The 26,762-nt window shown below is 58.0% G+C and overlaps 2 protein-coding genes across 3 annotated transcripts; one reads left to right on the top strand and one right to left on the bottom strand.

Annotated features, from left to right (window-relative positions):
* Positions 1-8,618: 8,618 nt before the first annotated feature.
* LOC132084529 (acidic leucine-rich nuclear phosphoprotein 32 family member B) lies at positions 8,619-15,865 on the top strand. 2 transcript variants are annotated; one of them, XM_059489694.1, is made up of 7 exons: positions 8,619-8,806; positions 11,572-11,721; positions 12,150-12,272; positions 13,183-13,381; positions 13,588-13,706; positions 13,994-14,048; positions 15,622-15,865. In XM_059489694.1, the coding sequence occupies exons 1-7, from the start codon at positions 8,753-8,755 to the stop codon at positions 15,708-15,710; spliced, it is 789 nt and encodes a 262-aa protein (XP_059345677.1). In that variant the 5' UTR covers positions 8,619-8,752; the 3' UTR covers positions 15,711-15,865. The 2 variants fall into 2 exon arrangements, with proteins under 2 accessions (XP_059345677.1, XP_059345676.1); XM_059489693.1 differs by having other exon boundaries at positions 13,585-13,706.
* A 3,769-nt stretch (positions 15,866-19,634) lies between these two features.
* ZNF414 (zinc finger protein 414) lies at positions 19,635-25,910 on the bottom strand. The gene is made up of 8 exons (XM_059489696.1): positions 25,812-25,910; positions 25,156-25,257; positions 24,965-25,072; positions 24,686-24,791; positions 21,929-22,407; positions 21,542-21,592; positions 20,982-21,137; positions 19,635-19,988 (listed from the first exon to the last, which is right to left on the bottom strand). Exons 1-8 carry the CDS (start codon positions 25,879-25,881, stop codon positions 19,912-19,914), a joined length of 1,149 nt encoding a protein of 382 aa, XP_059345679.1. The 5' UTR covers positions 25,882-25,910; the 3' UTR covers positions 19,635-19,911.
* Positions 25,911-26,762: the final 852 nt, after the last annotated feature.

Below are 26,762 nucleotides of genomic sequence, written 5' to 3'. Positions count from 1 at the left end.
CTGCCTGTTCGCTTGAATGTGCCATAATCCTGGACTGAGGTGCTCTTTGGTGCTCCTGGGGTCCCTGGAAATGCCATCCCATCCCTAATCAAGGCTGCACCTTGGGACCTGAGGCACCTGGAGTCCATTTCCCACCTGTGCAAGCTCCTCAGGACAGGAATTTCTCTGTGTTGGTTCCTTTACAGGGTATCCCCTCTGCAGGAATTGCTACTGTGGCTGTTCCTGGAGTTACTGCTGGGTCTGATTGAGCTGGGGGACATTACAAAATCAGTAATTAATTATTAACTAATTGTTGCAAGTTCTGCAAATGTCCTGGAAGGTTCTGTGGGAACAGGAGGTTTCTCTGTGTTGGTTCCTTTACAGGGGATTCAGAGCCCCTCAGCAGGAATTGCCACTGTGGTTGTTTCCTGGAGTTACTGCTGGGTCTGGCTGAGCTGAGGGACATTATAAAATCAGTAATTATTTATTAACTAATTGGTGCAAGTTTTGCAAACGGCCTGGGAGGTGCTGGGGCCAGCTGGAGGTGACAACTCCGTGTGCAGGTGAGGTGGGGACAGTGCCCTGTCAGTGCCCCTGGGCTGGCACTGCTGAGGTCCTGGGGACAATTTGGGCTCCTCATGACAAGGAGGACACTGAGGAGCTGGAGAGTGTCCAGGGAAGGGTGTGGAGCACCAGGAGAGATTGAGGGAACTGGGAAGGGGCTCAGCCTGGAGCAAAGGAGGCTCAGGGGGGACCTTGTGGCTCTGCACAGCTCCTGACAGGAGGAGACAGCCCAGGGAACAGGAACAGGAGAGGGAACGGCCTCAGGCTGGGTCAGGGGATGTTTAGGTTGGAAATTGGGACAATCCCTTCCCAGGAAGGGTGGGCAGGCACTGGCACAGCTGCCAGGGCAGTGCTGGAATCCCCAAGCCTGAAGGTGCTCAAAAGCAGGGTGGAGAGGGGAATTGGGGTGCTGGGAAAGGGGGATTGAGGTGCATGGGGAAAAGGGGATCTGGGGATGGTTGCACTTGGGGACAGGGCTGGGTGGTGACCGTGGTGGTGCTGGGTTAATGGTTGGACTCTGCAGCTCCTGTCTGGGGACTCTGGTGCCGCCCAAACCCTTGGGGCACCTCTGCCTCATACCAAGTCACAAAAAGGCACCTGAAGGTCCCACACTGGCAGTCCCCAACTGTCCCCACCTGTCCCTACCTGTCCTCACCTGTCCCATCTGTCCCACCTGTCCTCACCTGTCCCACTTATTCCACCTGTCCCCACCTGTCCCCACCTGTCCCAGGTGTGTCTGCAGGACCCCTCCATGCCTCAGATGTGGCCAGTGCTGGATGCCACCTTTGGGGAGGCTGGCGCTGCTGGGGGGTTTGGGGGTGCTGAGGGGCTTTAGACGGATTTTAAGGGGTCCTGATGGAGTTTTGGGGTGTCCTGATGGGATTTTGGGCGGTCCTAGGGGTGTTTTTAGTGTCCCTTGTGTGGGGAGCAGCCGTTATCCCAGAGCAGGGCACCGTGCCCGGGGTGCCCGGGGTGCCCAGCTGCGGTCATACCCCTCCCGCACCCCAATTCCCCCGGGATCCCCGAACCCTCCGGGACTCCCGGGACTCCCCCAGGGCCCGGGGCCCCCCCATGGCCGGGCTGGTGCTGCCCCCTGCGGGTGGCGGGGCCGCGGTGCAGGCGGAGAGCGGGAAACGGGATTGGGGTACGGGGATTGGGATATGGGGTACGGGGATTGGGATATGGGAAAGGGATTGGGGTACGGGAATTGGGATATGGGAAAGGGATTGGGGTACGGGGATTGGGATATGGGAAAGGGATTGGGGTACGGGAATTGGGATATGGGAAAGGGATTGGGATATGGGAAAGGGATTGGGGTACGGGGATTGGGATATGGGAAAGGGATTGGGGTACGGGGATTGGGATATGGGAAAGGGATTGGGGTACGGGGATTGGGATATGGGAAAGGGATTGGGGTACGGGAATTGATGTACAGGGAAAGGGATTGGGGTACGGGAATTGGGATATGGGAAAGGGATTGGGGTACGGGGATTGGGATATGGGAAAGGGATTGGGGTACGGGGATTGGGATATGGGAAAGGGATTGGGGTACGGGAATTGATGTACAGGGAAAGGGATTGGGGTACGGGGATTGGTGTACAGGGAAAGGGATTGGGGTACGGGGATTGGGATATGGGAAAGGGATTGGGGTACGGGGATTGGGGTACGGGAAAGGGGATTGAGGTAAGGTAAAAGGGATTGGGGTATGGGAATTGGTGTACAGGGAAAGGGATTGGGGTACAGGGATTGGGGTACGGGAAAGGGGATTGAGGTAAGGTAAAAGGGATTGGGGTATGGGAATTGGGATATGGGAAAGGGATTGGGGTATGGGGAAAGGGATTGGGGTACGGGAAAGGGATTGGGGTATGGGAAAGGGGATTGGGGTGCAGGGAAAAGGGATTGGGGCACAGGAACTGGGGTACAGGAAAAGAGATAAGGGTACGGGAAAATGGGATTGGGGTGCAAGGAAAGAGATGGCGGTATGGGGATTGGGGTATGGGAAAGGGATTGGGGTAGGGGAAATGGGTTTGGGGTACAGGGCAATCCAGGTACAGAACAATCCCTGCCATGGCAGGGACACCTTCCACTGTCCCAGGCTGCTCCCAGCCCTGTCCAACCTGGCCTTGGGCACTGCCAGGGATCCAGGGGCAGCCCCAGCTGCTCTGGGCACCCTGTGCCAGGGCCTGCCCACCCTGCCAGGGAATTCCTGATTCCAAATATCCCACCCAGCCCTGCCCTCTGGCAGTGGGAGCCATTCCCTGTGTCCTGTCCCTGCAGGCCTTGTCCCCAGTCCCTCTGCAGCTCTCCTGGAGCCCCTTCAGGCCCTGCCAGGGGCTCTGAGGTGTCCCTGGAGTCTTCTCTTGTCCAGGTGAGCACCCCCAGCTCTTCTGGAGGACACAGGACACCTGGGGGATCCTTGTGGCTGCTTTTAGGACAGGAGAGCTGTGCTGGGCAGCTCCTTGTGGCACAGCCAGGGCTCCCCAGGGACTCTGAGGGCACACCGGGCCAGGAGTGAAGCAGTTAAACTCTGTTTAAAACACAGCCCGCTGATGTTGTGTTGTATAACAGACAGATAATACCTTGTTTTTTCCCAGCATCTGTGCTCCAGCTTGCCTGAAAAGCTGCAGACCTGAATTTCAGCCCCTGTCAGCAGTTCCAGTCCAGCCTGGCAGCGCTGTCACTGCAGTAAATTACCGGCTTGGGTTAATCTGCCCGAGCACAGAGAACCGAGATCCTGCAAATGCATCTCCCAGACATCCCCTGCGAGCTAGGGCTTTAAAATCCATTTGGGGGTGTGGGATTGACAGGGGGTAGGATGGTCAGAATAGACATGAGAGATCTCTGAAGCCAAGGCGTGGAACTTGTGGTTTATTGCAAAGGGCCTGGGAGCTCCAGCCACAGCTCAGAGCAGGCCCCAAAGAGGGAGAGAGAGGTAAAGAGAGTGGTAAAGAGAGAATGAGAGAGTAAAAGAGAGGATCAGAGGGTGAGGTTTCCGTTACAATACAATAAATCTTCTTCTGGTCTTGGAATTTGGGGTTTATTGCAAAGGGCCTGGGTGCAGGGCCCTGCTGGGAGCGGCAGCCACAGCTCAGAGCAGGCCTGAGAGGAGAGAGAGGCAAAGAGAGAGAAGGCAAGAGAGTGGTAAAGAGATGAGAGAGTGAGGAAGAGTAAAGAGGGTAAAGAGAGAGTAAAGAGGACGAGGTTCCTATTACAATACAATAAATCTTCTTCTGGTCATGGAATTTGGGGTTTATTGCAAAGGGCCTGGGTGCAGGGCCCTGCTGGGAGCTGCCAGGCACAGCTCAGAGCAGGGCTGAGAGGAGAGAGGGGTAGAGAGGATGAGAGGGTAGAGAGTAAAAGGGGTAAGAGCATAGAAAAGTAAGAGAGTGAGGTTCCCATTACAATACAATAAATCTTCTGTGTTGAATATTCTGATTCTCACTGACCAATCTAGTACAATATACAAATCCTATACCATTTCCATACAGCCTATAGGAATCATACATTACCATACTGTGCTACATTTTAAACCCTAAAAACTCCTCTTTGGGCCCTTCTGCCAAGCTGTAGGGTCTGCTCTGACCCTTGGAACTGTCTGCAAGCAGAGGGTGTTGTTCCATCAAAAGGGGATTACCTTCAGCCAGCCACACCATTGTTTTCCTGTTTTCACTGACTGAGGAATCTCAAAGCTTGCTTTCATTTCAATCTCGTTTACAGTTTCTATATTCTCAAAATCTTTTGCCAGGCAATCATATTTAGGAGGCTTTCCTGTTTCATCTTCCCCAACACGGGGGAAGCAGAGCCGGGGTTTTGTTGGAAGGCAAAGAGAAAAGCTCAGCTCTTGGCCCAGGGGAGGGCAGATAAAGCCACCCCAGCCCGGGGAGGGGGGGACAGGCCATTGTTCGCTACAAAGGACAGGAAACGAGCCTCAAAGGGGACGTGAAAGAGCCTTCAAACAAATGCAGATCAGCGAGCGGGGATGGCTCCGAGCATCTCCCGGCAGCGCTGCTGCGGGGCTCGGGGCGGGGAGCGGGGAGCCCTCGGGTGCTGGAGCTGCCTTTGCCCCAGGATGGAGCTCAAAAGGGGCCTGGGGTCACCCGAGCCACCCATTGTGGCCGGGCTCTATGGTTGTAGAGTCAATCAAGGTTGTAGAATCGTCACATCAGTGAATGGTTTGGGTTGGAAGGGATCTTAAAGTGCCACCCCTGCCACGGCAAAGTCGCCTTCCACTGTCCCAGGCTGCTCCAAGCCCTGGCCTTGGCCTCATGGTTAGACTCGATGGTCTTAAAGCTCCTTTCCAACCTAAAAAATTCCATGATTCCACCCCCATTCCCTTTCAAATCCCTTCATTCCCATGGGGTGTGATTGAGCCGGGCAGGACACTCAGAGCTTGTCCTAACCTCAGCCTTGGGCTGCTCTCCTGATCTTCCAGTGCCCCCAAAACTCATCTCATCCTCCATCCATCCATCTCCCAAAACTCATCTCACCATCCATCCATCCATCCATCCATCCATCCATCCATCCCCAAAATGCATCCCATTCTTCATCCACCCCAAAACTCACCCTATCCTCCATCCATCCCCAAAATTCATCCCCTCGTCCATCCATCCATCCATCCATCCATCCATCCATCCATCCATCCATCCCAAAACTCATCCCCTTCTCCATCCATCCATCCCCAAAATTCATCCCCTTGTCCGTCCATCCATCCTTCCATCCATCCATCCGTCCATCCATCCATCCATCCATCCATCCATCCATCCATCCGTCCGTCCGTCCGTCCGTCCATCCATCCATCCATCCATCCATCCATCCATCCATCCATCCATCCATCCATCCATCCATCCCCTCTGCCCAGCTCCCCCCAGCCCCATATCTGGGTGGGTTTGGGGTCTCTTTAGGGCCCTCCAAGGATGGGGAGTTGCTGTGGTGCCTCTCTCCGGCTGGAGAACCCGAGCTGTGCTCAGCCAGAGGAGCCACAGAGGTGCCAAAAACGCGTTAAAGGCGATTTTTCTCCCCTTTCAGAGCAGATAGCCCTTATCAGCTCTGACAAAGCCTGGGTTTGGTCCCTCTGGAGCTGAGTCCCCGTGCTGAATGTTCTGCTCCTCCCAGTGACAGCAGCCTGGTGGCCCACAAAGCCATTTCCTGCCATACAAGACAGCCTGGTGGCCCTGTGCCAGAGGGGACAATGAGGGACACTGGGGTCTGGCCTGGGAGCCCTCGTGTTCCTGTTTACTTGCTTGTGGATCAGAGAGATTTCCCTGGCTCCTCTCTCAGGGATTTGGGGTGCAGTGCCCAAATCCTGCAGGAATGTGGGGTCCCTGGCACTTGTGGCTCTGTGTCACCTTCCCCAGCCCTGCAGGGGGGTCCCACCAGCTCTGTCACCCCCTGGAGGGACAGCAGGGCCCAAGGCACCTCCTGGGCCATGGCAGTGACAGCCCTGCTGTCCCTGTGTCCCTGTGAGACCAGCAGCGTTCCAGGGGGGCCAGCAGGGCGCTGAGTGGCTCTGTCACACCAGGGAAGGGACAAACAGGGAGGGAGGTCCCACTGTTATCTCGTCCTTCCTGCAGCCAGAGCCCGACACACACCCTGCCCTTATCAGCACAGCCCGCGGGCAGGGAGGGGCTGGGACAGCGACAGCAACAGGGACAGGGGGACAGGAACGTGGCTTTGGGGATGGGAGAGTGGCACTGGGGATGGGAAGGTGGCACTGGGGACAGGAAAGTGGCACTGGAGACATCAAAGTGGCATTGAGGATAGAGACATGGCCCTGGGGATGGGGATGTGGCACTGGGGAGGGGAACAGGGCACTGCAGATGGGAACATGGCACTGGGGATGGGAAAGTGGCAATGGGGACAAAAAGGTGGCACTGGGGTCAGGAACATGGCCCTGGGGATGGGAAAGTGGCACTAGGACGGGAATGCAGCACTGGGGATGGGAATGCAGCACTGGAGGCAGCAAAGTGGCAATGGGGGACAGGAATGTGGCACTGGGACAAGAACATGGCAGTGGGAATGGGAAAGTGGCACTGGGGAAGGGAATGTGGCACTGGGGACAAGAACGTGGCCCTAGGAATGGGAACGTGGCACTGGGGACAGGGACATGACACTGGGAACAGAAAAGTGAACTGGGGATGGGAAAATGGCCCTGGGGGTGGGAATGTGGCACTGGAGACACCAAAGCGGCACTGAGGACAGAAACATGGCCCTGGGGACGGAAATGTGGTACTGGGGTTGGGAAAGTGGCACTGGGGACAACAAAGTGGCACTGGGGATAGGGAAGTGGCACTGGGAACAGAAGAGTGACACTGGGGATGGGAAAGTGGCACTGAGGGCAGGAATGTGGCCCTAGGAATGGAAATGTGGCAGTGGGGACAGGAAAATGGCACAGGTGATGGGAAGGTGGCACTGGGGATGGGAATGTGGCATTGGGAACAGGAAATGGAATCAGAGAATTGCTGAGGCTGGAAAAGCCCTCTGGGATCGAGTCCAACCATGACCCCACAGTGCCAAGGCCACCACTAACCCACGTCCCCAAGTGCCACATCTGTGCATGGTGTGACCACTCCAGGGATCGTGACCCCAGCCCTGCCCTGGGCAGCTGATCCCCCTTCCTGTGAGGGAATTTCTCCTGATCTCCACTCCAAACCTCCCCTGGGTCAGCTTGAGGCCTTTCCTCCTGTCCTGTGCCTTGGACTCAGGAGAAGAACCCAACCCTACCTGGGTCACCCTCAGGAAGTTGCCAGAGGCACCTGGGGGTGGGAGCAGGGGCTGGAGAAGGGACTGTGGTGCCTGGGGATGGGAACAGCCCCTGGGGACTGGGAAACACTGCCTGGAGTTGGGAATGTGGCTCTGGAGACTGCAGCAGCACGCCTAGGGATGGGAATGTGGTGCTTGAGGAAGGGAACACAGCTCTGGAGATGGAAAAATGGTACCTGGGCACAGGAAAGTGTCTCTAGAGATGGGACCGTAGCTCTGGAGATGAGACCATGGTATCTGCAGATGGAACCATGGTATTTGGGAATGGGAATGTGGCTCTGGAGATGGAAAAATGGTGTCTGGAGATGGGACCATGGTATCTGGGAATGGGAACAGGGCTCTGGAGAAGGAATCCTGCTTCTTGAGGAGGGGAACATGGCTCTGGAGATGGAGCCATGGTATCTGGGAATGGGAAAGTGTCTCTGGAGAAGGAACCATGGCTCTGGAGATGAGACCATGGTGTCTGGAGATGGGAACATGGCTCTGGAGATGGGACCATGGCTCTGGAGATGAGACCATGGTATCTGGAGATGGGAACATTGCTCTGGAGATGGGACCACGGTATCTGGGAATGGGAACATGGCTCTGCAGAAGGAACCCTGGTTCTTGAGGATGGGAACGTGGCTCTGGAGATGGAAACATGGTATCTGGGAATGGGAATGTGGCTCTGGAGAAGGAACTGTGGTGCTTGAGAATGGGAATACAGCGCTGGAGACTGGAACACATTGCCTGCCAGCGGTAACATGGAGCTTGAGGATGGGAATGTGGCTCTGAAGATGGGACCATGGTTCTGGAGATGGAAAAGTGGCTCTGGAGAAGGAATCCTGGTTCTTGAGGATGGAACATGGTGCTGGGAGACTGGAGCACATTGTCTGGGATTGGAAATGTGGTTCTGGAGATAGGAACATGGCTTTGGAGATGGAAAAATGGCTCTGGAGAAGGTATCCTCTTTCTTGAGGATGGAACATGGTGTTGGAGACCGGAACACATTGCCTGAGGATGTGAATGTAGCTCCGGAGACTGGAACACGCTGCTGAAGCCTGGCACACAGTACCTGAGGATCGGAATGTGCCATGCAGCTGGCAGCAGTGCCTGGTGACACAAACGTGCCCGCAGAACACGGTGCCGCCGGTGGGCAGGGCCCAGTGAGCCGCGGGGGCCGGGACCGTGCGGAGCCGGGACTCGAACCCGGGTCCTTGGGGGCTGTGTGTAACTGTGCGTGTGTAAGTGCGGAGCGCTGCCGGCAGGGGGCGCTGCCGCGGGGCCGCGCCGCGCGCGCGCCTTTGTTGCCGTTGGCGCCTCTTCCTGCGCCGGGCGGCGGCGGCGCGCGCGGGCGGGGGCGGGAGCGCGAGCGCGGCGGGGCCGGGAACGGCGGCGGCACCGGGAGCGGCGGCACCGGGAGCGCAAGCGCGGCTCGGGCTCGGGCGGAGCGGAGCGGCGCGGCGGGAGCATGGAGATGGAGAGGCGCTTGACGCTGGAGCTGCGCAACAAGAAGCCGAGCGAGGTGCGGCGGGGGAGCGCGGGGCGGCACGTGCTGCGGGCGGGATGAGGGGTGGCGGCGGCGGGCGGGGGGAGGTTTGGCTGATGGCGGAGCGGCCCGCGGGGGTCCCGCACGGCGGGGACCGGGCGGGTTTGGCGGGGTGGGCACGGGGCGGTTGTGGCGGGAGCGCTCCCGCCCGGCCCGCAGCCCCGGCATGGCGGCGCGCACGTGCGCGGCGGGGCCCGCCCGCACCGGGGCCGCGCTGAGGCGGCGGTGGCGGCGGTGGGGCCCGGTCTGGCCCGTGGAGGGGCAGCGGGGAGCAGCGGGGCGGGCAGCGGGCCGGGCCGGGCCGGGTCAGGTCCCGCCGCGCCGCAGCCAGCGGGCCCGGGGAACGGGGCGGCCCCGCGCGGCCATGGCGGCTCGGCCATGTTAGCGGGGCCCCGCCGGGCCCGGAGCGGCTCCCGCGGGCTCCTCCAACCGAGAAGGGCTCGGGGGCTGCGGGGATGGACCTTTGGGTGCCGCCGGGGCCGCCCGTTCACCTCCGCTGGCGGCCGCGGGGCCGGGCCCAGCGCTCCTCACCCGCCCCGGGGCCGCCTCAGCCCCGGGTCCTCTTCTCCGGCCGCCCCTTCCCGGATCTTCCCCTTTCCCCCGGTCTCCCCTGATCTCTCTTTTCTCTCGGTCTCCCCCCTCACTTTTCCCTGGATCTCCCCGCTCTCTTTTCCCCGGATCTCCATGATCCCTTTTCCCCGGATCTCCCTTTTCCCCGGATCTCCCTTTTCCCCGGATCTCCCTTTTCCCCGGATCTCCCCTCTCCCTTTTCCTTGGATGTCCCCGTTCCCCTTTCCCTGGATCTCTCTTTTTCCTGGATCTCTTTCCCCCGTATTTGCCTTTCTCCCAGATCTCCCCGTTCCCCTTTCCCCTGAATCTCCCCTTTGTCCTGCATCTCCCCGTTCCCTATTCCCTGGTTCTCCCCGTTCCCCTTTCCGTGGATCTCCCCTTTTCGCCGGCTCTCTCCCCTGGATCTCCCTGTTCCCTTTCCCCGAATCTCCCCGCTCTCTTTTCCCTGGATCTCCCTGTTCCCCTTTTCCGTGGATCTCCCTGTTCCCTGGATCTCCCCTTCTCCCCAGATCTCCGCATTCCCTGGATCTCCCCTTTTCGCCGGCTCTCCCGGTTCCCCTTTCCCCGTCTCTCCCCTTTTCCCGGTCCGCCCCGCCGGGCCGTGCCGGTCCCTCCCTGGCCCCGGGGACACTCGGTGGTGTCGTGGCAGCTGCGGGGCCGTGGCACCGAGCACGGGGGGGAACGGGCGGCGAGCGGGGCTTTGGGTGGGGATTAAAGCGGCTCCGTGCAGGGCCGGGGGATTTGCAGAGCAGAGCGGCTGGGCAGGAGGAGCTGCTGCCCATGGAGGGACGGCAGGAGCTGCAGAGCCAGCGGGGTCAGGGCTGGCTGTCCCTGCGTGTCCCTGGACATCAGAAGGGCCCAGCCTGGGGTAAAGCTGGGCTTGGCTGGGTTAGGCTCTGCTGTGGCTGCCCCTGGATCCCTGCAAGTGCCCAATCCCTGGACAGGGCTTGGAGCAGCCTGGGACAGTGGAAGGTGTCCCTACCATGGCAGTGGACGGGCTTTGATGTCCCCTCCAACCCCAACCATTCCATGATAACCTTGTGGAGTTCAGGCTCACCTCTGTGCCCACACCTCCCAGCAGCAGCCACCCAGACCTGCCCTTTGCCACCTTCACCCCCACCACGGTGACAGTCCCACTTTGGTTGGAGCACGTCAGCTTTCTGATGTGTTGGGGAGCAAAACAAACTCTGCTCCAAAACTTCTGAGAGCCTCACCTCAAACCTCCAAACAGCGATGCCACCTGAGGAGTTTGGGGTGATAATTCATTGTGAGCTTGTGCTGTGCAGGTGGCAGAGATGGCCTCAGCCCCAGAGTGTTTAAAATGATTTTGGGAGCTGGCTGGTGTGAGCAGGAGAGGGAAAATGGGAGCGCTGCGAAGGAGGGATTTGGAGAGTGCCACGAGCCTTCTGGCCAAGGCTGATTTTTGCATCTTGCTGTCAAGAATGTGTGGGGTGAAAGCAGGTTTTGGGAGTGGTTTGTGAGAGCTGGGGCTGTGTCTGGTGTTTCCCCCCAGGTGTTTGGGGACAGCAGCTTTGTGCTGGTGCTTGGTGGTCCTGGTGGCATGGGGGGGTTGATTCCTTCATGTGCTGAATTCCTGGAGGTTCCTGGATGTGGAATCCATGCTGGGCACAATGTTTGGTGCCATCAGTGGTCTTGTGTCAGCAGCCTGAGGCTGAGCTCATGTGCTGAGCCCTGCCCAGGCACCTGTGCCACCTCACTGTCACTGTCACAGCGAGGTCAGTCTTGTGGGGACAGGTTTCCTGGCACCCCAGGGGTGTAGGGGACAAAGTGGGAGATGACAAACCCAGCTGACCTGGTTTGGCCCCTCGTTAGCAGAGCCTGAAGCTGACTCTGAAAGCTTTATTGATGTGCAGGGAGCTTTGGGATGTGACCTCGTGGTTCCAAACCCCTGGAGGTGGGGACTTGGTGGGGACAGCAGCAGTGTGTTGGTGCTTAGAGGGTGAAACCCCAACCACGGTGAGGGACTGTCACCAGAAGTTAATTGGTTTTAAGGTTCTAAATTTGGTTTTAAGGTCTTAAATTTGGTTTTAAGTTCTTAAAATTAAGTGAGGAGGACCTGGAGGCACAGTGCTCTTGTGCTCTGGCTGTGTTGGTGGTGTCACCTCGAGGCCAGGGGGACGGTGGTGACAGCTCTGGGTGTCCCTGTGCAGGTGAAGGAGCTGGTCCTGGACAACTGTCGCTCAGAGGATGGCAAGGTGGTCGGCCTCTCCTCAGACTTTGAGAACCTGGAGTTCCTCAGCATGATCAACATCAACCTGCTGTCCGTGTCCAACCTCCCCAAACTCAACAAGCTCCGCAAGGTGAGTCAGGACTCTGCTGCCATCCCCAGCAGCCCTTGGCCTTGTGCTGCCCCCTTTCTGTATTTGCCAGAAAATATCTTGAATTTTGCTTCTTGTGTGCTGAACAAGTGAGAGGGGTTGGTTTTGATGTACAACAAAACCCTCCTGAGCTTTTCAGGTGTTTAGTGCCCTTCCTGTCGTGCTTTTCTGCTCTTGTGCTGCTGTCAGAAGCTTCGTGGCATCATAAATATTTTGGATTTTGGAGCATTTATTTGCATGGGGGTGGCTGGTAGTGCTGTGCCCCTGCAAAAAAGAGTTTTTAAGGGCAAACTTGACCTGCTGCTCTGTGAGCTGAAATTTAGGTGCTCATTGCAGTTCTCAGAGCAATTTCCTTCCCTGTGTCACGAGCTGAAACACTTTGGTGACCATGTGATATTCCCTCCCTTCAGCTGGAGCTGAGTGATAATAGGATTTCTGGTGGCCTTGAAGTTCTAGCAGAGAAAACTCCCAACCTGACACACTTGAACCTAAGTGGCAACAAGATCAAAGACATCAATACCCTGGAGCCCTTGGTGAGTGGAGGCTGTGCTGGAATGCCAGGGATGAATTTTCCTTTGGGGATTGGGTCTGTGCAGCAGGAATCCAACGTCTTGGTAACTGTTCCAACAGCACTTCGTGGTTCTCATGGGAACAGATTTGATCCCAGTTTGAGGCTGGGCCAGTAGTTAATGGCTCCTCAGTCTGGAAAAGCAGCAGCCAGTTGCTAAAAGAAGCGTGAAATGGGGCTGGATGAGTAAAACTGTGGATGCTCAGTGCCCAGCTGAGAAGGGACCAGGAGAGGGTCGGAGGCAGTTGGAGGTAGGTGGCACCTGGGGTGTCATGGAATGAGGGAGCTGGGCAGCACTGAGGGCATCTGTCCCATCAGCCTGAAGGTTCTGCTGTGCCAGCACTGCAGGCTCCCATTCCCATTCCCACAGTGAGGCTGGAAAAGGCCTCTGAGCTGCCCCAGGAGTGCTGAGAGGGACAGGTCTGACACAGGGCATGTGTCTCACTGGCTGTTTTGCCCATCCATTCCCTCCAGAAGGAATTTGGGGTTGTTTTGCTCCTCCTTTCCTTGGCATGGTGCCCGCTGTGGTGGCCTGAGCTGGGCTGTGCCAAGGCTGCAGCTCTCCCTGAGCTCTGCCTGATCTCTTGAGCAGGATGAGTCCAGCTCAGCTGCTCCTGAGCTTGCTGGGCCTGCTCAGAAGCAAGAAAGATTTGCAAATACACAGAGAGTTTGTTCCAGAAAGGGAAGCCAGGACAGAGGAGCTGGACAGAAATTTCTGTGCCCACAATGAGAGGAGCAGTGACTCCTCTCCACCTGAGGAACATTTGGGGCAGAACCACTCTGTGCTGGACCTGGGCAGTGCCCCAACCACCTTGCCTTGCTTTCCTGATCTTCAGACAGCACTGTAAATAACCTTAACCAATTGATTTTTGCAGAAAAAGTTGCCAAACCTCCACAGTCTGGACCTGTTCAACTGTGAGGTGACGATGCTCATCAACTACCGCGAGAGCGTCTTCGCCCTCCTGCCCCAGCTCACCTACCTGGATGGATTTGATGCTGATGACCAGGAAGCCCCTGACTCAGACCCTGAGGCAGATGGGGATGCACTGGAAGATGATTATGAGAATGGGGAAGGTGAGGGTTTTTTCTGCTCCCGGTTTTTCTGCTTGGTAACGACCCCTTTTGCACTTTAGGGTGGGTTCCCCCTCTGGAGGAGGGGCTCTGGGGGTCCCTCACCTCTTCTTCCTCCCCTATCACACTCCTGGGTGGCACTGAGGGGTGAGGGGTGCCTGGGTTTGGGAACTGGGGCACTTCCCTCCCTTCCCCCCTTTTGGTAGAAGGTGAGGAAGAGGAGGACGATGAGGAGGAAGACGATTTGGATGAAGAAGTCATTGATGACGAGGAAGACGAAGATGACGATCTGGAAGGCGAAGAGGAGGAGGATGGAGTAGATGATGAGGTGAGGATGTCAGCAGTCACACGTGTGTCCCTTGTGTGGTGACCCGGGTGTCACAGGAGCCTCTGTGGGGCAGATCTGAGGGGTTTGCCATCCACTCTGGGCTGCTGAGGGTCACAAACTGCAGAGAGTTTCCAGTTCAGCCTTGGCCTGGCCCTTCCATGGCTCTGAGTGATGGATCCACGCAGCTCCATCCATGGCATGTGAGGAGCTCTTGGAGGTCCAACACCTTCTTCTCCACCCTCATGGAATTGTGGTTCTTGCTACAAACCCTCTTGTTCTCACTCCAGGAGGAAGATGAGGAGGAGGACGGTGAGGAGGATGAAGAAGATGAAGCTGAGGAGGGTGAGTTGAGTCCTGACAATTCAGTTTTTTGCAGAGCTCCCTCAACAGTCAAGTATTTGGTGTTTTGGAGCTCCCTCAGCCTCAGTGCTGATGTTGCTGCAGCTTTTCTGCCCGAGCTGGTGCTGAGCAGTGTCATCAGCCAGGGTCACACAGGGAGGGAAGGGATGAAATTCCAGCCATGCTGGGTAATTCTGGGAAATGTGAGAGGTCAGCTGCTCAGAAAAGCAGTTCTGGGAACTGATGGGCTGTGCAGGAGCAGGGCTTCTGTCCCAGGAGGGGCTGAGGGAATCTCCTGGGGGCCAGTTCCCCTCTCACATCTGAGCTTGGGGCCAGGCTCCTCTGGCTGTACAAACAAACAGCCAGATAAAAGCTGGCAGAATATTGTGGCTGGTATGAATTCAAGTGATCTTGAATTGTTAAGGTTGGGAAATCCCTCTAATACTGAGTCCAGCACCACCATGTTCAGCTCTGACCCCTGTCCCCAAGTGCCACATCCACATTTTTTTGCCTGGGCAGCCTGTGCCAATGCCTGACCTCCTTCTCCTTGAAGGAATTTTCCCCAGTATCCCATTTAAACCTCATCTGGTGCAACTTGAGGCCATTTCCTCTTACCCTGTCACTTGTTACCTGGGACAAGACTGGCTGTCCCCTCCTGTCAGGAGCTGTGCAGAGCCACAAGGTCCCCCCTGAGCCTCCTTTTCTCCAGGCTGAGCCCCTTCCCAGCTCCCTCAGCCTCTCCTGGTGCTCCAGACCCTTCCCAAGCCCCATTCCTGTCTCTGGACGTGCTCCAGCTTCTCAATGTCCTTCTTGGAGTGAGGACCCCAAAACTGCCCCAGGATTTGAGGCCTCAGCAGTCCCTGAGCTTGCTCAGGAGTGCCTGATTTCTGCAGATGCTGTGATTTTGAGGGTGCTCAACAAAAAAAAAATAAAAAAAATCCCATTTTCAGCTGTTGTACAGAGTACTTGGAGGGCAGAGAAAGTTGTTGGTGTCTCCTGTCAGCCCAGTCAGGCTTTTGCAGGAGGGGCAGGGCAGGGTGGATCTGCCCCCAAATGGTGCCAGTCTGTCCCATGGATCTGCTCCCAAATGGTGCCAGTCTGTCCAATGGATCTGACCCCAAATGTGCCAGTCTGTCCAATGGATCTGTCCCCAAATGGTGCCAGTCTGTCCAGTGGATCTGGTGCCAGTGTGCCCAGTGGATCTGCTCCCAAATGGTGTCAGTCTGTCCCATGGATCTGCTGGCAAATGGTGCCAGTCTATCCATTGGATCTGCTGGCAAATGGTGCCAGTCTGTCCATTGGATCTGGTCCCAAATGGTGCCAGTCTGTCCATTGGATCTGGTCCCAAATGGTGCCAGTCTGTCCCATGGATCTGCTGGCAAATGGTGCCAGTCTGTCCAGTGAATCTGTTCCCAAGTGGTGCCAGTCTGTCCAGTGGATCTGCTGGCAAATGGTGCCAGTCTGTGCCATGGATCTGCCCCCAAATGTGCCAGTCTGTCCAGTGGATTCTGTCCCCTGCCAGCTCAGCTGCTGTCCCTGGGCTGGGCTGGAGAGTGAATCCCCCCTCTCTTTGCAGACCACCCGTGTGGGCAGAAGAGAAAACGAAGTCTAGAGGATGAAGGAGAGGAGGATGCAGAGGACGAAGAGGATGATGAGGATGACTGATCCCAGCGAGCCAATCAGTTTTACAGACTCTGACTGTGCTTGTCTTAACCTCCCCGTTGTGTCTGTGTGAGACTGTAAATCCCTGTCTCCCACTCCTCCTCCTCCCCCTTTGTAATGGCTGCAGCGTCCACAATATATTTTTTTAAGATTTAGAATACTGTAGGCATTCAGGGGAATCTTCCATACAAGGCTCACTTTTTTTCTCACAACTATCTCATGACCAAAGGCTTTTCTCCGTTCGGTGGTTTGTGCAGCAGCTTAAAAAAAAAAAAGGCAAAAAAAAGCAAAAAAAAAAAAAAAAAAAGGCCAAAAAAATCAAAAAAAAAGAGGAAAAAAAAAATCTCCTCCTTAGGGTATCTGTGTGTCCCAAATGAGCTGTGCCACACTGGACCCAGAGCTCCAGCTGTCACCCTGCCAGCACAGAAGGCCTTTGCCACCCTCGTGCCCTCAGCCCAGGGCTCTGAAGACGCTTTTGGAGCCACCTCGGGTGCAAAATCTGGTTCATCTGCGTGGACTCCCAAGGATCCTGAGGGTGTCTCAGATCTGAAATCATGGTGATGTGATCTCTGGACATGCTTGAAGATGCTTTAGTGCTGGGGATGGGGGTGCCTGGGGTTTTGGGGGAGGGAGGGAGGGGCTGCTTGCATGACCTGGTACCTCTGCGATGCACCTTGCAGTAACCCTGCACTTGCTTTCCTATTTTATTTTATAAACTGGAATATTTTTCCCATTGGCCACTCAAGAACCATCCCTTGGGCTGTCCCAGGTGAGGGGGGTTCCTGTGGCTGTGTGTGTGCTGTGGGAGCCCTGCAGCAGCTTTGGGAAGGGATAGGGAATGCAGGTGAGGGGGTACTGCTGCTCCAGCCCTCATTTCACACTGCGCTGCCCTGTGCAGCCGCCACCATCACTGTGATCGATGCTCCTGCAGACCGTGTTAGCCTGGAAATTCTCAGGGTCCTTCTGCCAGCCAGTGCCACCTCTGCACGGGCCCCTGGTGCCAGCCTGGCCTGGCCATCCTCCTCTTCCTCCTCCTGTGTTCCTAGCAGGGAACAGAGCTCCAGCTTCGTGTGGCACCCCTTGGTGGCTGGAGGGAGGATCTGGGGGAGCCAGGCAGGCTCATGCAGCATTCCCAACCCCATTGCCACCTTCCCTGCCATCCCAGAGGTGTCCAGCCAGCGCATCCCTGGGGAGAAGGGAGGGAGGGACGGACAGAGGGACGGCCCGGGGGTGCAGACAAGCACTGGCACTTTGTGGCATCCCCACTGGGGGCTCCGTGTGCCCCCGGGGTGAGGCTCCAGCCCTCCCCTCCCCTCCGGGGGGTGTGTTCAGCATCACATCCCCCTCCCTGCCTCGCTTCGCTGGTGTCTCTCGCATTGTACAGTCTCTGTGACCATTTGGACAAGAACTAATCCTGTAAAATGCAAACTGAGTAACTTATAAATGTTTTAAGGAATTTTAAAAAAAAGAAAAAAAAAAGTCAGAGCAGCAGTTCTAATTTTTTTTCCCTGCATTTTTAGCAGATTGTATGGATTTTATATTAGCCTAGTAACTGTCAGGTTTTGATTGGTCAGACTAGTCCCAGAAATAAGGATCTCCAGCCCTTTTGTATCTTTTGTTACAAAATTTGGATAAAACTTTAATAAAAGACTTCAGTTTTTAAAAATCCATTGCTATGGAGCTTGTCTTGGCTGCCTCTGCCTTGGGACCAGCCAGGAATGCTCGGAGTGGGAGCTCTGGGGCACGTTTGGGTTTGTGCTGGGAGCAGGGCTGGGTTGGGCTGCCAGGACAGAGGGGGGGCTCTGCTGTGGGGTCTGCAGCACCCCCTGGGCCAGTGCTGCCCTTTGGGGGTCAGAGCCAGACCCAGGGTCAGGGACAGCTTGGGAAGGGTCTGTCCTGCCTTTGATGGGGACAGAGTCAGACCCAGGGTCAGGGACAGCTTGGGAAGGGTCTGTGCTGCCTTTGGGGGGGACAGACTCAGACCCAGGTCAGGGATAGCTGGGAAGGGTCTGTCCTGCCTTTGGGGTGGAGGAGCAGGGCAGTCACCTGTGCCAGCTGGGCAAGGGGGCTGAGCTGTGCCCCCTGCCCCTCTTTGGGACCTGGGGGTCCCTTTGGGGTGCTCTGTGACCCCATGGCTCTGATGAGCTGTCACTGTGCCAGGTCTGAGCAGCTCAGGGACACTTCAGGGTGTCCATCAGGGCCTGAGGGGACTGGGATGGGCTGGGGAGGGCACGGTGCCAGCAAAGGGGGGCTGCAGGAGAGAGCCCCGGGGTGCTGCTCACACTGGGGGGGATGGCAGCAGGAGGAAGAGGAAAGGATGGATGGCAGCAGGAGGAAGGATGGCAGGAGGAAGAAGAGGAAGGGATGGCAGGAGGAGGAAAGGATGGATGACAGCAGGAGGAAAGGGATGGAAGGAGGAGGAAGAAGGCTTGGCAGGAGGGAGGGATGGATGACAGCAGGAGGAAGGAAGGGATGGGAGGAAGGGATAGCAGCAGGAGGGAAGGATGGCAGGAGGAGAATGGAAGAAATGGCAGCAGGAGAAATGAAGGGATGGCAGCAGGAGGAAGAAAAGAATGGCAGGAGGAAGGAGGGGATGGCAGCCGGAGAAAGGAAGGGATGGCAGCAGGAGGGAAGGATGGATGGCCAGAGGTGGAAGAAAGGAATGGCAGGAGGAGGAAGGGTTGGAAGCAGGAGGAAGGGATGCCCATCCCGGGATGCCCACCCCGCCCAGGTGGCCACTGAGCCTTTCCGAGCCCTCTCCCGGCGTTCGTGGCCCCTCCCAGCGCCGGCAGCAGAGCAGAGCTCCCCTCCTCGGCAGCAGAGCAGGGGCTGCCGGCTCTTCCCTCGCTCCCATCCCAGCCGGGGCTGCCGCGGGCCCGGCAGGTCCCAGCACGCCTCCCCTCAAACCAGTTTGCTGCAAACTTTTCACCCCGCTGGGCTGGGCCTGGCAGAGCGGGGCTGGGGAGCCCCAGGCTGCTCCCACGGGGGGTGCAGCCCCCCAGGCTGGCACCTGGGCCGTGCCCCTCCCAGTGGCTCTGCTGTGCCATTCCTGCTGTGCCATTCCTGCTGTGCCATTCCTGCTGTGCCATTCCTTCCGGGCCATTCTGTGCCCTCTGTCTGCGGCAGGGCTGGCACAGGCACGGGGGCTGCCTGGGGCTGGAGTCCCACCCTGCCCTGGGTGTTGGGGTGCAGCTGGCACAGGCTGCAGCTCTGTGTGCCCTGGGATGGGCTGGCAGGGGGCAGGGGCAGCACAGAGCGGCCCTTCCTCTGCCTCAGATCTTCCTCAGACTGTCCTCTTCCCCTTCCTCAGACCTTCCCTTTCTTCAGACCTTTCCTAAACTGCCCCCTTCTTCCGTTCCCAAACTCTTTCCCCTTCACAGATTCTTCCCTTCACCCTTTCCCAAACTCTCCTCTTTCCCCTTTCTCAAACTCTTTCCCTTTTCCCAAACTCTTTCCCCTTTCCCCTTCCAGAACTCTTCCCTTTCTCCTTCCCCCTTTCCAAACTCTTCCCTTCTCCCTTTCCCAAACCCTTCCCTTTCCCAAATTCTTCCCTTTTCCCCTTCCCAAATTCTTCCCTTTCTCTTCCCAAACTCTTTCCTTTCCCCCTTTCTCAAACTCTTGCCCTCTTCCCAAACTCTTTCCCCTTTCCCCTTCCCCAAACTCTTTCCTTTCCCCCTTTCCCAACCTCTTCCCCCTTTCCCAAACTCTTCCCTTTCCCTCTCCTCCGACCTTCCCAAACATTTTCCTTTCCCAAACCCTCCCCTTTCTCCTTCCCCAAGCCAGTCCCTGGCAGAGCACAGTGTCACAGCGTCACACCTCCTGTGTCCCCATGTCCCCCTCCTTTGGTTTTTGGGGGTTCTCAGTGCCAGCCCCTCTCCCCCCGCCCCATGGGACTGACAGAGCCTCTCCCGGCTGCCACTCCTGTACAATTCCCATTTATTTTTCCGAGATCTCATTCCAGAGCAGTCCACTATAACTCCTGAGAACCTACCGGGCTCCCGCAGAGCCCTCGGGGCTGAAGCAACAAAACCTTTCGGGGAGGGAGGAACGGCGGCTCCGGCTGCTGGAGAGCTCCCGAAAACACAAAGGAAAGGGAGAGGGAATTCCAGGGGAAATATCAACCCCTGTGCTGCCCCTGTGCCAGCTCGGGGCTGTGCCGTGCCCCTGCCCGCTCAGGGGAGGTGCAGGAGTCCCTCGGGAGCCATCAGAGCTGCGAGTACAGCGAGTTCTCCATCTCCGGCGGCAGCTTGGCGTGGAACGGGGCCAGCCCCACCCCGAAATCTGCAGGGACAGGGAACAGAACGTCAGCACCTCGTGGGGAGGGGGGCACAAGGACCCCCAGGGGGCATCACAGGGGCTGGGGGGCACAGGGAGGGCACACACAGACCCCCAGGGGCATTGCAGGGGTTGGGGGACACAGACAGGGCACTGGGAGGGCACACAGACACTCCCAGGGGCACAGGGAGGGCACACAGACACCCCCAAGGACATTGCAGAGGTTTGGGGCAACTGGGAGGGCACACAGACACCCCCAGGGGCATCACAGGGGCAGGGGGGCACTGGAAGGGCTCAGGGAGGGCACACACCCCCAGGGGCATTGGAGAGCTGGGGGTACAGGGAGGGCAAGCACATGGACCCCTCCAGAGCACAGGAAGGACTGGGGGGCATGGGGAGGGCACTGGAATGGCACACAGACACCCTCTGGGCATCACAGGAGCAGAGGGGCACTGGGAGGGCACTGGGAGGGCACACACACACCCCCAGGGTCATTGCAGGGGTTGGGGGGCACACAGACACCCCCAGGGGTATTAGAGGGGCTGGGGGATACAGGAAGGGCACACAGACACCCCTAGGGGCATTGAGGGGCTGGGGGCACTGAGAGGGCAAGCACATGGACCCCTCCAGGGCACAGGAAGGGTTGGGGGGTACAGGGAGGGCACACAGACACCCCTAGGGGCATCACAGGGACTGGAGGCACTGGGAGGACACAGAGAGACCCCCAAAGACACTGCAGGGGTTGGGGGCCACTGGGAGGGCACACAGACACCCCCAGGGGCATTGAGGGACTGGGGGAACAGGAGGGCACACAAACCCCTCCAGGGCACTGCTGCAGGCTGGGGAAGCAGGGACTGGAACGCGGCCAGGCTGTGCCAGGCCAGAGAGGGAGCAGGATGTGCCTGATCCCTGCGGATCCCTGCGGATCCCTGCGGACCCCTGCCACCCCCGGGAGCATGCCGTGCCTTATCCCTGCCAGCCCCGGAGTCCCTCCCGTACCCATGTCCGCCTCCAGGCGCCCGGGCGGGGGGTTCTTGCGGTGGTCCTCGGTGTGCAGCGTCATCTCGTCGCGGGAGGCGGTGGAGAAGGGGCACTGCGTGCAGCTGTAGCGGCCCCGCGTGTGCTCCCAGACGATGCGGCCGGCGGAGGAGTGCCCTGCAAGGACGGGCGGGCAGGGAAGCACAGGCATCGCCCGGAGCCGCGGGGCTGCGGGGGCTGGAGCCCTTCCCAAGGGAAGAACCCCGAGTGTGGGAGCGGGGGGCCAGGCTGGGCAGGGCACTGGGGGCACTGGAGCTGCTGCTGCTGCTCCTCCTCTGCTGCTTCTGCCCTCGGGGCCAGGCTGGGGGGTTTTGGGGGGGTGCAGCCATAACCCCCCCTGCCTCGGAGCCCACCTGGGCCTCATCCCCTCTCCAAAAAGGAGGGAGCCCGCCCTCCCCCTGTGCCCTCCGGGCAGCACCGCAGTGCCCCTGGGGCATCTCCCGTCCCCTGCGCCCCCCCCGCCGCCCCCCAAACCCCCCAGTGACAGAAAGCAGCCCCCACCCAGCAGGTGCCAAACTAACCTGGAGTCACTCCTGAGCCAAAGCATGGGAGGAGTGGGCTGACACTCACACCTGCGGAGGGAATCGAGGCCCGAGACAAGCATTAGGTCTTCCCCTCCCTTGGGGGGGACTTGTGGGAGGGCAGCCCTGGCCCGGCCCCCCCAGCACGCCGGGGAGCAGCAGGGCTGGTTGGGACAATTTGTAGAATTTGAAGGCGTTTTTTGGTGCTTTTGCCCAATCGAACATCACACAGGGGGTGCCACGGGCGGGATGGGGATTTTTTTTGGGATGGAGGGATGGCCGGGCCGGAGGGGATCAGATCCTCGGGTCCTGCTCGGGGAGCTGCTGCTGCTGCTGGTCAAGGCGGGAGCAGAAGAAGCTTTGTCCCGCACGGCTCCGCGCTCTCACCTTGGCTTTTCTTCCAGACGGCGTTGGAGACGCTGGGGGGGCCGTGGCCCGGCAGGAAGGGCCGCAGGCGGTGCTGAGCCGGGGGCTGCGCCAGCCCGTAGGGCGAGGGGGGCACGTAGGGCAGGAACGGCCCCGGCACCGAGGACGGGGCTGGCGCCGAGAAGCGACTCAAGGACGAGGGCCCGAACAGGGCGGGCTCCAGCAGCGGGAAGGGGTGCGGGGCCCCCGGGAGCAGCGGCTCCAGCGAGCCGGGCAGCGCCGCCGGGGCTGAGTCCGCGCCCACCGCCGGCGCTTCCTTCTCCGGGGGCTTGGGCAGCGCCTCGGGGGGCTTGGCCGGGGGCTCCTTGTCCGGGCTGGAGGTAGAGGAGGGCAGGATGGGCCGGGGCGGCGGCGCGGGGCCGCTGGCGCTGTCCGAGCAGACGTGCAGGTGCTTGAAGAGCGAGCGGTGCGTGCGGAAGCGCAGCAGGCAGTTCTCACACCTGGGGTCAAAAAGAGTCATGAGAGCGACTGGGAATCGATGATGGGCATGTGGGGATGGTTCATGAGCAAAATGACATTGGCTACGTGTCACAGACATGTGAGACTGAGCAGACGTGGAGGTGCTTGAGGAGCGAGCGGTGCGTGCGGAAGCGCAGCAGGCAGTTCTCACGCCTGGGGTGAGGAAAGAGCCGTGAGAGGGACCGAGAATCATGATGGGCACGTGGGGATGGTTCTTGAACAAAATGAGAACAAAATGACATTGGCTAGGTGTCACAGACATGTGACACTGAGCAGACGTGGAGGTGCTTGAAGAGCGAGCGGTGCGTGTGGAAGGACAGCACACAGTTCTCACAGCGTGGGTGAGGAAAGAGCCATGAGAGTGATCAGGAGGGGATGATGGGCATGTGGGGATGGTTCTTGAACAAAATGACATTGGCTTGGTGTCACAGACATGTGACACTGAGCAGACGTGGAGGTGCTTGAGGAGCGAGCAGTGCGTGCAGAAGCGCAGCAGGCAGTTCTCACACCTGGGGTCAAAAAGAGTCATGAGAGCGACTGGGAATCGATGATGGGCATGTGGGGATGGTTCTTGAACAAAATGAGAACAAAATAACATCGGCTCAGTGGCACAGACATGTGACACCGAGCAGACGTGCAGGTGCTTGAAGAGTGAGCGGTGCGTGTGGAAGGACAGCACACAGTTCTCACACCTTGGGTGAGGAAAGAGCCATGAGAGGGACTAGAAGGGGATAATGGGCATGTGGGGATGGTTCTTGAACAAAATGACATTGGCTTGGTGTCACATGTCTGTGACACTGAGCAGATGTGCAGGTGCTTGAAGAGGTGCAGGCAGTTCTCACACCTGGGGTCAAAAAGAGCTGTGAGAGGGACCGAGAATCGATGATGGGCATGTGGGGATGGTTCTTGAACAAAATGACATTGGCTCTGTGTCACAGATACGTTTTATGAAAAATCCTTTCCTTAGGATTTTTTCTCCTGAGAAGCTGTGAGGCCTCAGAAATAAAATGTAAACAATGATTATCTGCTGCTGTGGAATGCAACAGGTGCATCTGTGATTGGTCTCATGTGGTTGTTTCTAATTAATGGCCAATCAAAGTCAGTTGGCTCAGACTCTCTGTCCGAGCCACAAGCCTTTGTTATTATTCTTTCCTCTTCTATTCTTAGCTAGCCTTCTGATGAAATCCTTTCTTCTATTCTTTCAGTATAGTTTTAATGTAATATATATCATAAAATAATAAATCAAGCCTTCTGAAATATGGGAGTCAACATTCTTGTCTCTCCCCTCATCCTAAGACCCCTGTGAACACCACCATAGCTTGGCACGTGGCTCTCATGTGGATAAGCCCAGGGCTGATCCCAGAGCTGTCACTGTCCCTTCCTGCCTCTCCCACCCCAGTGTGGTCCCCAAAGCCCCCAAACATCCCCCCCAGGCATCATCAGGATCCTGCTCCTGTCCAGCCCACAGCAACTGCAGCCAAAATTGCCCCCAAACTGGTGGAAATTCCTCCCCAGGAATTGGAGGAACTGGGGAATTCCTCCAAGGATCCTCCAAGGGCATCCCCTCCAAGGCACAGGGGTTGCTGGAGCTGCTCCTGCTCCCAGGGCTGGGGGGGCTCACTGGGTGCTCCCCTCAAAATCCCAAAGGATTTTCCAAGCCAGGAGGAGCAGCAGGTCCCACTGAGTGACTGGGAGCTGATGATGGGCACATGGGGATGGTTCTTGCCCAAAATTACACTGGCTTGGTGTGAGGGTCCCACATGGATGGGCCAAACTGGAATTCCCAGTGAAAATCATCTGGAAAACCCCCTCAGTCTGGGAGATTTCTCTGTAGTGTCTTATGTTGGAGTGAGAGAGAAAATGACGATAATAATGGTAATAAAAATATACAATGATGAAAATATGGACAAAATGGTAAAATAAAAAGGATTAAAGGGTAAAAATATTTATAGTGAGGGTGACAATGATGATATTGATAATAATGACAATAATAATAAGAATTGTATCAGCGCTGGGGCTGTGAAGTGACCACTGGGTGATGCTTCCCCAGGAGCTCAATAACTCCTTGGTGATAATGATGATATTGATAATAATGACAATAATAACAACAATAATATCAGCGCTGGGGCTGTGAAGTGAGCACAGGCAGATGCTTCCCCAAGAGCTCAATAACTCCTATGGAGATCTCCCTGGGGATCAGCTCTGCTGGCCAGGTGTCCCCAGAGGGGACAGGAGGGGACAGGGAGCAGTGGCACTCACTTGAAGTAGCGGTTGGGTTTGTAGTGCACCTTCATGTGTGCCATCAGGTCCTGCATGCTGGGGAAGGTCTCGCTGCAGCCCAGGGTGGGGCACTGGAAGGTTTTGCCTGGGCAGAGGAATTCGGAGAGAGATTCAGCACCAGCCCAGGGGGGACAGCCTGCTCAGACAGGCTGCAGCACCTCCCCATTCCCATCTCCCACCACCAGCCCTGCCTCGCTCTGAGCCCTGCTCTGCCCCCTCCCAGCCCAAAAAAGCACCTGTGGTGTGTCCTGCCCTTACCCTCGAGGGACTGCGTGGGTCTGTAGTGGACCTTCAGGTGGTCCATCAGCTCCTGCATGCTGGGGAAGGCCAGTTTGCAGCCGTAGCTGGAGCACTGGTAGTGTTTCCCTGCAAGGACACAGATCCGTCAGCCTCGCCCCTGCCGCGGCTGTCGCTGTCCCCTCCCCGGGGCGGGGCTGGGCTGGCCTCACCTGGGACAGGTCTGCGCTTCAGCGGCCGCAGCTCCGGGGCCAGGGTCCCTCCGCTGCCCGCCCCTGGCATCGGGGCACCGGGCAGGGCTGGGTCACTGCAGCCTGCGGGGAGGGATGGTGAGGCTTGGACCTGGCAAACCAGAGCTCTGCCCTCTCCATCCCTCATTTCTGCTAAACCAGAGCTCTGCCCTCCTCATCCCTCTGCCCTGCCAAACCAGAGCTCTGCCATCCCCATCCCTCTGCCCTCTCCATCCCTCAGCTCTGCCAAACAACCCCTTTGCCCTCCCCCATCCTTTGGCCCTGCCAAACCAGAGCTCTGCCCTCCCCATCCCTCTGCCCTCCCCATCCCTCAGCTCTGCCAAGCCACCCCTCTCTGCCCTCCCTGTCCCTTGGCCCTGCTAAACCACCCCTGTGCCCTCCCCATCCCTTCAGGACAGGGAAATGGGGCTGGGGGTCTGGCTGGAGCCCCCCAGGTTGTGAGGGCTGGTGCAGGTGAAGCCTGACGGTGGCTGGAACACGCTGGGTGATGCCACCTGCGCACCCAGGCACGCCCTGGCACACCTGGGCACATCCGCATGGGCAGGGTTCGGCCAAAGGGACCTCCCAGCCACAGGAGCAAAGGTTTCCCTGCTCCTGCCCACCCTGAGGGCACTCACCTGCCCCCTCCGTGCCGAATTTCCCCCGCAGGGAGAAGGTGGCCACGGGCTCGTCCTTCTCTGTCTTCATGGCCTGGCCGGAGATGGGCACGGGCACAGGGACAGGGACAGGCACAGGGACAGGGTGGCTCCTCCCGGCGGGGCTGCACCGGGAGCAGGAGGGAGGTCAGAGCCCAGCCTGGGGCCAGTGACTCCCTCCTCCTCCTCCTCTCCTTTCTCCTTCTCCTTCTCCTTCTCCTTCTCCTTCTCCTTCTCCTTCTCCTTCTCCTTCTCCTTCTCCTTCTCCTTCTCCTTCTCCTTCTCCTTCTCCTTCTCCTTCTCTTTCTCCTGCTCTTTCTCCTGCTCTTTCTCCTCCTCCTCTCCTCCTCTTCTTTTTCCTCCTCCTCCTCGGTGCCCCGTGGTCGTGGGACCGACCCTCCCACCCGGAGCTGATCCCAGAGCTGTCACTGTCCCTTCCTGCCTCTCCCACCCCAGCGTGGTCCCCAAAGCCCCCAAACATCCCCCCCAGGCATCATCAGGATCCTGCTCCTGTCCAGCCCACAGCAACTGCAGCCAAAATTCCGCCCCCAAACTGGTGGAAATTCCTCCCCAGGAATTGGAGGAACTGGGGAATTCCTCCAAGGATCCTCCAAGGGCATCCCCTCCAAGGCACAGGGGTTGCTGGAGCTGCTCCTGCTCCCAGGGCTGGGGGGGCTCACTGGGTGCTCCCCTCAAAATCCCAAAGGATTTTCCAAGCCAGGAGGAGCAGCAGGTCCCAGTGAGTGACTGGGAGCTGATGATGGGCACATGGGGATGGTTCTTGCCCAAAATTACACTGGCTTGGCATGAGGGTCCCACATGGATGGGCCAAACTGGAATTCCCTGTGAAAATCATATGGAAAACCCCCTCAGTCTGGGAGATTTCTCTGTAGTGTCTTATGTTGGAGTGAGAGAGAAAATGGCGATAAAATG

The sequence above is a fragment of the Ammospiza nelsoni genome, chromosome 27, assembly GCF_027579445.1.
Source record: "Ammospiza nelsoni isolate bAmmNel1 chromosome 27, bAmmNel1.pri, whole genome shotgun sequence".
NCBI lineage: Eukaryota > Metazoa > Chordata > Aves > Passeriformes > Passerellidae > Ammospiza > Ammospiza nelsoni.
This window is presented reverse-complemented; position numbering and strand designations above follow the sequence as displayed.